The 14,102-nt window shown below is 51.0% G+C and overlaps 1 protein-coding gene across 6 annotated transcripts in view; it reads right to left on the bottom strand.

The window, feature by feature from the left end:
• The window catches only part of IKKepsilon (I-kappaB kinase epsilon), a 395,291-nt gene that overhangs the window by 276,109 nt on the left and 105,080 nt on the right, over positions 1-14,102 (bottom strand). For all 6 annotated transcript variants that reach the window (XM_069315600.1, XM_045766596.2, XM_069315599.1 and 3 more), the window contains one exon: positions 263-444. In XM_069315600.1, coding sequence (XP_069171701.1) covers positions 263-444 — 182 coding nt within the window. The remainder of the gene's footprint in view (positions 1-262; positions 445-14,102) is intronic.

Raw genomic sequence — 14,102 nt, 5'->3', positions numbered from 1 at the left:
TGGTTAATTCCCTCTGTATCTCCCCGAGTTACAGACCTGGAGTCCTCCAAATCATAGGAACCACACCAGGCTCTACCTAATCATAAGTGCCTACCCAGAGACTAGAACCAGAATCTGAGCCCCTCAACAGAGGCATATGGCATTGATGAAATAAAATCACCGTATTACAAACTTTGCAAATAGGATCTGAGACTGTATGTGCCTATATGGTATGCATTTAAGAAGTACCAAGGAAAAGTAAATACAAGAGAGAAAGCCTTACTAAATATTCTTCAGTGCCATACAAGGACATAAACTGTTGGTCATCCTGAAGTTCTCGTGCAGCACCAAAATCAGTTAACTTGTATATTGTTGAACCATCGACATCTATGAACTTCATGATATTGCCTGGTTTAAGGTCACGGTGAACAAGGTTATTATCTCGTAAGTGCTTCATACCAGCAGCTGTAGGACAAAATAAAAAGAGAAAATTTGTTTATAATTAATAAATGTTTTCATAAAAACAATATGTAGTACTGGGTATATACAGTAATGAACAATGCATGCAGTATTTATAATATAAACTTTGAAAACATTAATTTATTTTTTATTTATTTATACAAGAGTTCTTACATTCTTGTACAGCCACTAGCATGCATAGCATTTTGGGCAAGTCCTTAATCCTAATACCTTAACTTTCAAACGACCCACCAAATCGTTTAATAACCAGGTAACCATTTTACTGTTGGGTAAACAGAGGATACAGTTAAGGACTGGTGCCCAGTAAATCCTTCCCGGCCAGGATACGAACCCAAGCCAAAGCACTCCCGAAACGCCAGACAAGTGTCTTACCACTTCACTATGGGGACTGCTAACATTTAATAACACTAGTCATATAAAACAGCCATATTACAATTAAATGATACTGTAAACTGTATTACAATATTTAAAATTAATAAATAAAATAATAGTAAATAATAATAATAATAATAAAATTATTATTCATTTAACAATCAATTCTACTGCTTAAAGGGCATATAATAATAATAATAATAATAATACTGTAGTATCTATGAATAAATGTGAAAAACCCAGCATTGAATGTAATGAAAAGACTTTCTGTAGAGCCCCCAGTGGCTCCCCAAAGCTAGCTTGCAGTGATTGTTCCATACTAAAGGTCAAATCAGTTGTGGAAGTTCATTTTAGCCTATTGGGGGACCAGGGCCAAAATGTGGTCCCCTGTCAGAAAAGATGCAGAGTAGGTAACACTCTGCCATCCCACTGGGAAAGCATTAAAAAAGTCAGTGAACCAACATACCACTGCTGCGTTCAAGGAGACCGAAGTCTCAAAACTGCTAAACGGACTTCCCCAAATAATGTAAACAAATGAACAACTGTCTCAATGCAAGCGAGGAGTCACAATAACGTGGCTAAAAAATGTTGACCAAACCACACACTATAAAGTGCAGGGACGACGATGTTTTAGTCCGTCCTGGACCATTCCCATGACAATCGACTTGAGAATGGTCCAGGACGAACCAAAATGTTGTCGTCCCTTCACTTTCTAGTGTGTGGTTTGGTCAACAACTGTCTCAAATGTAGTGAGAACTTATTAGTACTAACCCTTGCCAGTGTGTGGGGTGGGGAGGGGAAGCCCAGATTTCTAGGTCTTCCCCAGTGCTCATTATAAAAACATCTCATTTGAGTTAACTTAATTATCAGTACCAAAATAAAGTAAATGTGACCCTTCTACCACATATTGACATCTGGACAAAGAGAGTCAGTGGTAAAGGAGGTCAGCCATTGTTAAGACCAGAGTCGCTGGGGAGCAAGTTTAGCTCCTATAATTCTCCCTTGGATGAAGTGTTATGGAGATCAAATTAGTGCTTCTACCATCATCAACACGCGGTCAACATCTAAACAAGGGAAGTGTCTTTCCGAAATCTTATCTAGTCATTATTGGCCAGTAATGTTAGATAAATAGGATTAATACCGGTTAGGACATGAGGCAATGACTCAATACAGGTAATTATTTCTTGGTCCTTATCTAATAATATAACAAATGTTTCATCTGATATAGCTGTCATATATTAGAATTGCGGCTATACAGCTAGTGCCCTTTGACAGGAACATAGAAGAGAAAACAAGAATTAATCTTGGTACATCAGTTACTTGGGTGTTGGAAGCTAGCCTTGCACGAGGATTATTTGGTGTCTACATCCTAGTTATACCTGGTGGACTAGGCCTACCATACAATAAGATAAGACCTCCAAAATTTATTTACTAATATATGTAGTTTAATACTGTAGTTTGATTGACTGCATATATATAAATTTAATATAAACCCCCCCCCCCCTAATGTGCAAGGAATCGACTTGTGAAAATATTGCAGGAAAACAGTCCGCTAAACATCATACAAACTGCTATCATTTAAAATATATAAATTAACGTAAATATAAATTCTATATAAATTCATATAAATTAAACAAATATAAATCTCACAGGTCGGTTCCCACACCACCCACCTTCCATAACCCACCCACCTGCCTGACCCACCCACCTGCCATAACCCACCCACCTGCCATAACCCACCTGCCTACCCACCCACCAACCCACCTGCCTACCCACCCACCAACCCACCCACCTACCTGCCCACCCACCAACCCACCTGCCTGAATCAAAACCTATCCCTGCCTGACCACCCACCCACCTGCCTGAACCTGCCTGCCCACCCACCCACCTGCCTGAACCCACCTATCCCTGCCTGAACCTGCCTGCCCACTCACCTGCCACCCACCCATCCAAAACCTGCCTGCCCACCCACTTGCCCTGCACACCTACCAGCCAGGCAGCTAACCACCCACCCATCCTCTCACACTAATTAATGTGTGGAAATTCAAATAATGTTGTTTGTGGTACAAACATTTTTGGAAATGTTCACTTTTGAACGTCCATGGTGAAAAGTATATTAATCTGGAAAACGTGCTAATCCGACTGGGGGGGTCCGTTCCATATAGTCCGGATTAGCAAACTTCTACAGTACTTACGAATGTGCACATCTTTCCTCAATCGTTGATGGCTTTGGTTACATTTACTAAACAGTTTACAACCATGAAAACTTCTGAATCAACTGTTATAATTATAAAAAGCCTCTTGGTGCTTCGGAGCTCATTAATTATTTAATACTTGTAAACAAAGCCGTCAAAGATTGAGATCAGATTTACAGGTTCGTAAGTGCTTGCATAACTGCTTTATGAATCCAGGTCCTGGGGAAGATAGGAGACGCAGACGATTGTAATGCCCTTCAAATTGATCTAGATAAAAAACCAGCGTTGAATGTAATGAAACGCCATTTTCTGGGCGAGTTCCGGAGGCTCCCCGGAGCTATCCATGGCTGATATGCATACCCTAACTATTTTGCATCATTCGATGTGGGTGGAGTTCTAGGCCTACCGGGGACCACGAGCAAGAACCTGGCCCCTTCAGAGAGGCACGGGGAGCAATGGCCCATAGAAATGCAAATGTGATTTGGAGCATTCTATATCTGCCATCGACCGGGACAGGCACCCAGAAAGGTAAGCGCCACAAAACAAACTCCTATTCTGGTTAACAACAAAAATCGACAAACGAGTGGACAGAACTCCCCAGGAAAACGAACTAACAAGCATGACGTCACACGAGCCTCACCGCATGTCTGCGCAGCTTCCCCCTCCCCGGGAGGGGGAAGGGGGAGCCCCAGACCCCTGCGCTGGTGATCCCCGCCCCAGTTCTTAGGCTGGATATCAAAACCGCGAAAAAACCCGCCGACCGGAGGGCGGGAGGGTGCCGGAAAGCCTCCGGGACTCACCCAGAAAATGGTGTTTCATTACATTCAACGCTGGTTTTCTGGGGGGAGCCCCTACGGCTCCCCAGAGCTACTTCACCAAAGACTACCTTAGAAAACAAGGGGACATACCCGGGAGGCGGTCGGTGAACCACTCCTCAATACGAAGTCGAGACAACAACCCAAGGACCACTCCGGAAAGCAGCAGGCACATCATTCACCAGAAAAAAGGGAGAACAGCCGCAGACGAAGAAACCTATGACCATGACCATAGGAGCCAAAAACCACTGCGCCTGAGAAGAGCAAGAAGCTCTGCCACACGACCCCCAGAGGCCAATGCCAACATAAAAGAAAACCGAGGCAAAGCAAATCTGACCCCAAGGAGCCACAACCACCAAGGAGAAGAAAAACATGAGAGCACCCTGTCCAAAGACCAGGACGACACAGGCAGTGCATAAGCAGGCCGGAGGCGAAACAATGCATGATACAGCGTGCGAAACGGCGCAGAAGGAATATAGATACCGAAAGCTAGCAGCAGAAACCAAGGTGCCAGACCCAGGAACGGCCCCAAGCGCCTCTACATCCTCCGCAAGCCAATCCTATGACAGCCCCAAGAGGGAAAAGAAAAACGCAGAACCAAAACGAAAATGCCACAAGCGTGCAAGTCCACCTCCACCAGTGCAGCTGACAGGGAAGAAACCCGCATAAGGAGCCGCCCTGCACCAACAACCCGCAGAAGGGCAGGAGCGAAAAGACTCATTAAGAGGAGCAAAATCGCCCCCGGGAAAATGAGTAGTGCCGAGACAGCGCGAAGAGAAGAGATTAGCTCAAAAGAACAAGAAGGCCAAACATCCAGAAGCTGGCGGGAAGAGGACCCACAAGCCCTAGAAAGGACCGGAGTGAAGCTCAACCGAATGACGACAGACGTACCAGAAACCGGGAAGGAGCAAAACCGTCCCGAACCTTCGAGAACAAAAAGAAGCAGACACGAAGGACAAAGGCACAAAAACCCCGTCGCACCCGAGACCAAGTCATGCAGAAATCCCAAGAAGAGGGGGGACATGACGGAGAAGGCCCGTCCCGGAGAAAAGGGGCGAAGACTGTAGAAAAGCACCCACTTACAAGACGGAAACAACGGGCACAACGGACAAGGAAACCGAGACCAGGGAGGGGCCGATGCCCACAAAGCACATGCAGAGAGGGGGAACGGAAAAACCCCACAGCACAAAACTGCAAGCCCTGCCCAGAGGGGTAGAACACCCCGGCGGGGACCAACGGGGCCCGAGGCCCCTCACGTTAGCCCCACCCCAGCCCCGGGAACCCACCCTGCAGGCCCCGGGGCCGAGCTGTCCCTTCAAAGCCCCATCGTCAAGAAAAACCCCGGGGCAGCCGTGAAAAACACGAAGGAAGGGAGCTCACTAGGCTCTGGAACTGGAACCGAAACCGGAGGATAGGCGAGGGGCGAGATGAAGACCCCAAGCACATCCCCAGCCATCACAATGAGGCGAGGACAAGACAGAGAATCCAAGGAACATGGAAAAACCAGGCCCGGCACGGCAAGACCTGCAAGGAAGGAGAGCTCCAGAGGGAGCACGGAAGGGCCGAACATAATGCCACAACCAACCCCGACACGCAGCTGCAGTACCAAAACTGCAGCAAAACGTCACCACACTCCCCGAGGAAGTGACAGGGAAGATAAAGATAAATAGTAACACGAGTGGCACACAAGGGGACACAGGCGGAAACCGAGCACCCAACTGAGCCACAGGGACGGTAGAAGAAACGTGTGCAGTGTAACAGGCAACAAAGGAACACATTAGGCAGCCCAACATGGGCTGACCCCATACACAGCCCCAAGAGCAGAGACGAGAGCGCCCAAGAAGCACAGAATCCGCCCAACAGGCAAACTACAGGGGAGAGGCAAAACCAAAGAGCCAGAACCCAACCTGCAAGCACAAGGAGGAGAACACAAAACCTCCGACATAGGCGGAGAACAAAACAAGAACATAGGCGCTGAAGGGCCATGACTCAAGCTTTCGAGTCCGTATCCGCTGGAGACGGCCAGGGCGCCCATGCTGGAGAGGAGGGGAGCAGCGAAGGAGGCTCCCCACCCTAGAACGCAGGAAAAAACCTCGTGACTTCCCCACAGCGGCACCCCAGAACACCCCCAAACCAACGGAGCACGAATTGGATTAAGAAAAGAGCGAGAGGTGAAGCCTCCCCCCGAGAGAAAATGGATGCAGAACACGTGTGCACACCGCCCGGAACCAAAACAAACTCCCACGGCGCATGTGCAGGACGCGAAAGTAGCCCAACAAGGCAAGAAGTAGCCCAACCAGGCGAGAAGTAGCCCAACCAGGCGAGAAGTAGCCCAACCAGGCGAGAAGTAGCCCAACCAGGCGAGAAGTAGCCCAACCGGGCGAGAAGTAGCCCAACCAGGCGAGAAGTAGCCCAACCAGGCAAGAAGTAGCCCAACCAGGCGAGAAGTAGCCCAACCAGGCGAGAAGTAGCCCAACCAGGCGAGAAGTAGCCCAACCAGGCGAGAAGTAGCCCAACTAGGCGAGAAGTAGCCCAACCGTCGAGAAGTAGCCCAACTGGCGACAAGCAGCCCAAACTGCTACAAGGAGCGTAAACGGCGACAAAGGAGCTCCAACGGCGATAAAGGAGCTCCAACGGCGACAAAGGAGCTCCAACGGCGACAAAGGAGCTCCAACGGCGACAAAGGAGCTCCAACGGCGACAAAGGAGCTCCAACGGCGACAAAGGAGCTCCAACGGCGACAAAGGAGCTCCAACGTGTACAAAAGAGCCCAAACGGCTACAAGGAGCGCAAACGGCTACAAGGAGCCCAAACGGCTACAAGGAGCCCAAACGGCTACAAGGAGCCCAAACGGCTACAAGGAGCCCAAACGGCTACAAGGAGCCCAACCTGTCCAGAACAGAAGGAACCAGTATGAAGGCAAACTCCGGGACACACAGGAGGTAAGCTGCAAAGGCCAACTACACCGCAGGCGAAAAGATGCGGTTAGCCGAAAACTTCCGGAAGACGAAACCGAAGAAACCACAGGGATACGGAACTGAACCCGGGGAGGAGCAGAACCCAAGCCCAAATCGTACGCAGAGGGGGGAAAGAAAACCCCACTCCTTGCAACAGTAAGCCCCGCTCAGAAGGAAAGAAATCCAGGCGGGGCGCAATGGAGCCCAAGGCCCCCAAGGCCGCTCGTCCCCAACCCCAGGAGCCTCTACACCAGGCCCCGGGGCCGAGTCGACCTCCAAAGCCCCGGCCTCACAAGAAAAAGCCAGGGCAGCTGAAAGAGCTAAAAGAGAAGGGGCCCACTGGTCAGACCCCGGAGCATCGGCCGGAGGAACAGACTCGAATGCCTCCGCAGCTACCCCGGACGGGGCAACCCCCAAAACTGCCCAAGTCTCAGAACCTCTAACCCCGCCCCGACCCCGAAGCCTGCAGATGCGTAGGGGCCGGAAGCAGGAGGGGGAGAAACAAGGGGGGCGTGGAAGAACCAAGGCCGAAGCGACCAAAACACCCAAGTCTGGGTCCCTACACAAGCGGGGCAGCATTGGGGCGTCCGGGGAAGCGACAAACCTGAGCGCGTTGCAACATCCTACCCTGCAACGCGCGAGCTGCCTGCACCCACGGGAATTCATCAGCAGACTGGGTGAATGGAGTCACGAACAAGCAACAAAGCTCGCAGGACTCAGGGTCGAATGTGTCACCGACCCAACAGGCAGCATGACGGAGGCAAAAACAAGGAGAGTCACCCTGAGACAAAGGGACAAAGCAACCCTCAACTCGCACAAAGCAAGAGGGGACGCAAGGGTCTCCACTATCGGACCCGAGAGCCCCCGGGGGGTTTCCCAAGGCCCCTAGACTGGGTCTGCTAAGGGTTTTCCCAGGCAGGGTACTGCTAACAGGCGCCCCAAACTACCAAGCAAACTGCTAAAGCTGAACCCACGGGACGTGTCCACTCGCGAGGGCGAAGCAGGGGGTGCCACCACACAAATGAAACTAATATAAGGGGGGGGGGGGAACACAAGGCAGACCCCCCTGCCAGGGAAAAACAAATATAAAAGAAAAACCACACAAGTGGACAACATACCCAGAGGGAACAGAGACGGCCGCTGTTATAGGTGAAAACTAGCTACGCAGTACCCTACGCCCCACCAGTGCTATAACTACCACTTACCCCAAGGTAAACAAGGGAGGAAAACCCCCAAACCCTCGGGGCGGCCAAACGCCAAGCAGAGAAAAGCCAACAAAGGTAGACCCAAGGCGACTTGTGGAAGGCAACCCCAAGCCCCAAGGGCGGTACTTACAGGGCACTCAGGGAAGGTGACGCTAAGCACATGCAACCCGAGTACCTGATAATACTACTCCCAGCTCACACGACCACCGTAAGAGCAGCACTGCAAACAAGTCACAGCACTGAGACAAGACCGGAGCTGGAGCCACACGACCGTGCATGATCCCATCAGCCGAGGAACTGGGGCGGGGGTCTGGGGCTCCCCCTTTCCCCTCCCGGAGAGGGGGGAGCTGCGCAGACATGCGGCGCGGCTCGTGTGACGTCATGCTTGTTAGTTCGTTTTCCTGGGGGAGTTCTGTCCACTCGTTTGTCGATTTTTGTTGTTAACCAGAATAGGGGTTTGTTTTGTGGCGCTTACCTTTCTGGGTGCCTGTCCCGGTCGATGGCAGATATAGAATGTTCCAAATCACATGTGCATTTCTATGGGCCATTGCTCCCCGTGCCTCTCTGAAGGGGCCAGGTTCTGGCTCGTGGTCCCCGGTAAGACTAGAACTCCACCCACATCGACTGATGCAAAATAGTTAGGGTATCCATATCAGCCATGGATAGCTCCGGGAAGCCATAGGGGCTCCCCCCAGAAATAAGTGCTTGAAGCGACAAGTAGCAAATGGAATTCAATGTGAATAAATGCCATGTTATGGAATGTGGAATCGGAGAAAATAAACCACACGCAACTTACAAATTATGTGGAAAGAAATTACAGAACACTAATAAAGAACGAGATCTAGGGGGTGGTTTTCGATAGTAAGCTGTCGTCAGAGGAACACATAAGGATCATTGTGAGAGGAGAGTATGCTTCGCTTTCCAACTTCAGACTTGCTTTTAATTATATGGATGGTGAAATACTAAAGAAACTGTTCATAATGTTTGCGAGACCAAAATTGGATTATGTAGCAATTGTATGGTGCCCAAATCTCAAGAAGCACATAAATAAACTGGAAAAGGTGCAACGGCATGCTTCAAAATGGCTTCCAGAACTGAAACACAAGAATTACGTGGAGAGACTAGAGGCATTAAACATGCCAAAACTAGAAGATAGAAGAAAGAGAGGTGATATGATCACCATTAATAAAATAATAACAGGATAAAATAATGCCAGCCTGTCTGCCTGCCTGCCAGCCTGCAAGCCAGTCTGCCTGCCTGCAAGCCAGTCTGCCTGCCTGCCTACCTGCAAGCCAGTCTGCCTACCTGCAAGCCAGTCTGCCTGCCAGTCTGCCTGCCTGCCAGCCAGTCTGCCTGCCAGCCTGTCTGCCTGCCTGCCTGCCTGCCTGCCTGCCTGCCTGCCTGCTAGCCTGCCTGCCTGCCTGCTAGCCTGCCTGCCTACTAGCCTGCCTACCTACTAACCTGCCTGCCTGCCAGCCAGCCTGCCAGCCAGCCAGCCAGCCAGCCAGCCAGCCAGCCAGCCAGCCAGCCAGCCAGCCAGCCAGCCAGCCAGCCAGCCAGCCAGCCTGCCTGCCTGCCTGCTAGCCTGCCTGCCTACTAGCCTGCCTGCCTGCCTGCCTGCCTGCCTGCCTGCCTGCCTGCCTGCCTGCCAGCCAGCCTGCCAGCCAGCCAGCCAGCCAGCCAGCCAGCCAGCCAGCCAGCCAGCCAGCCAGCCAGCCAGCCTGCCTGCCTACTAGCCTGCCTGCCTACTAGCCTGCCTGCCTGCCTGCCTGCCTGCCTGCCTGCCAGCCAGCCAGCCAGCCAGCCTGCCTGCCTGCCTGACAGCCAGCCAGCCAGCCTATCTGCCTGCCTGCCTGCCTGCCTGCCTGCCTGCCTGACAGCCAGCCAGCCAGCCTATCTGCCTGCCTGCCTGCCTGCCTGCCTGCCTGTGCCCAATCCCTGCCAGCCTGCTTGCCTGCCTTTCCCTCCCTCCCTAATTCTCCTCCCCCCCCCTCACTACTTCCTTCCTGCCTACCTCCCTCTCCCTTTCTCACTAATTCTCCCCATCTCTCTAATTCTCCCCCTCTCTCTCATACTGCCTCCCATCTAAGCTCCCATCCATCCACCCACCAGTCAGCAATCACTGACACAATGCGTGCATTTGGAGCCGACATGGTGCACAGATGTTTCTTGATTGTGCAGATATGTAAAACAAAATCACAGAATGAACTCTCCAGCCTCATGACAAATCAAAATAACAGGAATAATAGGCCGTGAATCTGTGAAATCACAGGGTAGAAGGCGGCAAACTGGACCATCTCCCATCCATCACCACGGGCCGGCGCGACACTTGGCGGACCGCTTCCTACCCGAACTTTGTTCGTGTAGCATGACTCCCCAACCCCAATCGGGAAACTAGAAGTTTCGGATAACTAAAGTTCGGAAACCAAGTGGTGCTCTGTATATTAGACCATGGCAACAGTCAATCGAAGGAGTTCTAAGCCTAACAGGGACCAGAGCCAGAACCTGGCCCCCTTGAGAGAGGCACAAGGAGCAATGGCCTAAAGACACCCCCATGTAATTGGAAGCAGTCTTTGTCTGCCATCTGCCAGGTCAGACATCCAGAAAGGCAGGAATTCCAAAACAAACTACTGCTGATCAAATAAATTGCAAACCAAAAGTCAAACTAGGAACAGAACTCCCCCAATCAAAACCAAGGAAACAAGTATGATGTCACCTCAAACGCCGCACATCCGTCTGCGCAACCCCCCCCCCCCTCCCCGGGAGGGGGACAAGGGGGTCCCAGACCTCCACGCCGGCAACTCTCCTCGGTTCAGAGGCAGAGTATCAAAAAACACGATAAACCACCGACCGGAGGGAGGGAGGGAGGGATGCCAAGGAGCCTCAAAGTCTTGCCCAGAAAATGGCGTTTCATTACATTCAATGCTGGTTTTCTGTGGAGAGCCCCTTCGGCTCCCCAGAGCTACCTAACCAAAGACAAAGAAAAAGAGGGACTTACCTGGAAGGCGGTCGTCACTCGCTCCTCAACTCGAAGTCGAGACAAATGGTTGCAACCTGCGACCCAAAGCTACACACGCCCGAGAAGGCCCAGGAACATAAACGAAATACCGTGCAGCCAGGAACCTGTTCAACCTCCATAAGCCCCGTGCCCAAATGTCAGCTCAAGACATATTCTCAAAAACAGCAGCCAAAGCCGCGAACTTACGAATGTCGTGGGCACTAGGATAGACCGCAGGCTGGCTGGACCGAATAATCCTGTGGATGACTTGGGAGAACCACACCTTGGAACAGGGAAGAAGGGAAACCAGGTAAACCCAAAGCGTGTCCCCTGCCACGGATGTTGTGGCGCACGGAGGTCGTGGCGCACAGATACCAGCGAAGAGCCGCAACTGGACACAAAACATGATGCACCTCCGGCCGAACCAACCAAGCATCAACAACCCAAGGACCCCTTTGGAAAGCAGCAGACTGATTCTTCACCATAAAAGAAGGAGAAGGCTGCAAACAAACAAAACGACCACCAGGACCGAAAGAGCAGAAACCCCTGCGCTGGAGGAGAGCATGAAGCTCCCTGACCCGACCCCCAGAGGCCAAAGCCCTTAAGAAAAGAGCCTTAGAAAAATAGACCTGAACCGAGGGGCCCCCCACAAACCGAGGAGAAGAGAGAAAAGAGAGCACCCGGTCCAACGACCACGACGGCTCAGGCGGCGCATGAGCAGGCTGGAGGTGAAACAACGTCTGAGAACGCTTGTGGAACGGAGCAGTAGAGACATCCACCCCGAAAGCAAGCTGCAGCGGCTCCGCCAGTGCTGCACGAAACGAGGCGACAGATTTTGGCACAAGATGATGGTCCTGAAACAATTAAGAGAGAAAGGGCAAAACAACTCAATCAGAATCGAAGACAACCTATAAAGAAACAAAAATTTTCTGAAAGGACGGCCAGGAAATTTCATACTGCCATTTAGACGAAACTCGCAGGTGGGACACCATCAACTAGCTGGTTGATACCTGGTTGATGGGGTTCTGGGAGTTCTTCTACTCTTCTTCTACTCCCCAAGCCCAGCCCGAGGCCAGGCTTGACTTGTGAGAGTTTGGTCCACTAGGCTATTGCTTGGAGCGGCCCGCAGGCCCACATACCCACCACAGCCCGGTTGGTCCGGCACTACTTGGAGGAATAAATCTAGTTTCCTCATGAAAATGATGTCCACGGTTGTTCCGGCAATATTTCTTATGCTTGCTGGGAGGACGTTGAACAACCGCGGACCTCTGATGTTTATACAGTGTTCTCTGATTGTGCCTATGGCACCTATGCTCTTCACTGGTTCTATTCTGCATTTTCTTCCATATCGTTCACTCCAGTACGTTGTTATTTTACTGTGTAGATTTGGTACTTGGCCCTCCAGTATCTTCCAGGTGTATATTATTTGATATCTCTCTCGTCTTCTTTCTAGTGAGTACATTTGGAGGGCTTTGAGACGATCCCAATAATTTAGGTGCTTTATTGCGTCTATGCGTGCCGTATATGTTCTCTGTATTCCCTCTATTTCAGCAATCTCTCCTGCTCTGAAGGGGAAAGTGAGTACTGAGCAGTACTCAAGACGGGACAACACAAGTGACTTGAAGAGTACAACCATTGTGATGGGATCCCTGGATTTGAAAGTTCTCGTAATCCATCCTATCATTTTTCTAGCTGTCGCAATATTTGCTTGGTTATGCTCCTTAAACGTTAGGTCGTCAGACATTATTCCCAAATCCTTTACATGCTGTTTTCCTACTATGGGTACATTTGATTGTGTTTTGTACTCTGTATTATGTTTAAGGTCCTCATTTTTACCGTACCTGAGTACCTGGAATTTATCACTGTTAAACATCATGTTATTTTCTGATGCCCAGTCGAAAACTTTATTAATATCAGCTTGAAGTTTTTCAATGTCTTGAGCCGAGGTAATTTTCATACTGATTTTTGTGTCATCTGCAAAGGATGATACAAAGCTGTGACTTGTATTTTTGTCTATATCTGATATGCGAATAAGGAAAAGCAGCGGTGCAAGGACTGTACCCTGAGGTACAGAGCTTTTAACTGCACTTGGACTAGATTTTATATGGTTGACCGTTACTCGCTGAGTCCTGTTTGACAGAAAACTGAGTATCCAGCGTCCTACTTTACCGGTTATTCCCATTGACTTCATTTTGTGTGCTAAGCCACCATACTAAGCCACCTGATCACCATACAAGTGGTGATACACCTGCGTCAAAGAAACCAGATGCGAAGAGTGGAGAAGATCGAACCAGCCACGTAACGGACTGGACCGTCTGCTGAAAGAGGCGGAGCCGCGGGAAGACTCTTGGGTTCGGACATCGAGCAAGAAGCGCCTGAAACCAAGGCTGGCCTGGCCACCAAGGAGCCAATAGGACTACTCTCCCTTGGCAAGTCTCCAACCGAGCCAGGATCCAGAGCAACGACCCGACCGGAGGGAAGAGGTACGGGTAACTCCGCCTCGACCAGTCCAGCCGAAAGGCATCAACCCCGACGGCCTCGCAGTCTGGGAAGGGCGCCACATGAACTGGAAGACACCTCGACCACACCGATGCGAATACAGTAGGTCCACCTCTGGGCGCCCGTACGTCCGGCATAGCCAACTGAACGAGTTGGCATCAACCGTCCATTCCGTGAAAAGGGGGAATGAACCGAGACAGGCTGTCCGCCAGGACGTTTGACACCCCCTGAACATGAACCGCCAGGAGAGCCAAACTCCGAAAACTCAGCAGACGAGTCACCCGAAGCGACAAGCCGCAGAACCAAGGACCGCATCAAACCCCCGCAGTTCAGGCAATGAACCACCGGGGAGCAGTCCAAACAGAGCCAGATCGTTGCTCCTCAAGTGACCCAAACCCTCTGAAGCAAATGCCACACCGCCGCAAACTCCCTCGCCATGCTGTGAGCGCGACGGAAGGACGGACCCCACCAACCCTGGCCGGCATGGTGAGCACTTGTCACAAAACCCCAGCCGAGAGACGAGGACTCTGTGAACACATCGAGCGAGGGCTTGGGAAGGCGTCACGGTACAGAATCCCGAAAAACCAGTAAAGGAAGCCAGTG

This window comes from Procambarus clarkii, chromosome 81, assembly GCF_040958095.1.
Source record: "Procambarus clarkii isolate CNS0578487 chromosome 81, FALCON_Pclarkii_2.0, whole genome shotgun sequence".
Lineage (NCBI taxonomy): Eukaryota > Metazoa > Arthropoda > Malacostraca > Decapoda > Cambaridae > Procambarus > Procambarus clarkii.
Note: the sequence above shows the minus strand (reverse complement) of the source record. Positions and strands in the feature narration are given on the sequence as shown.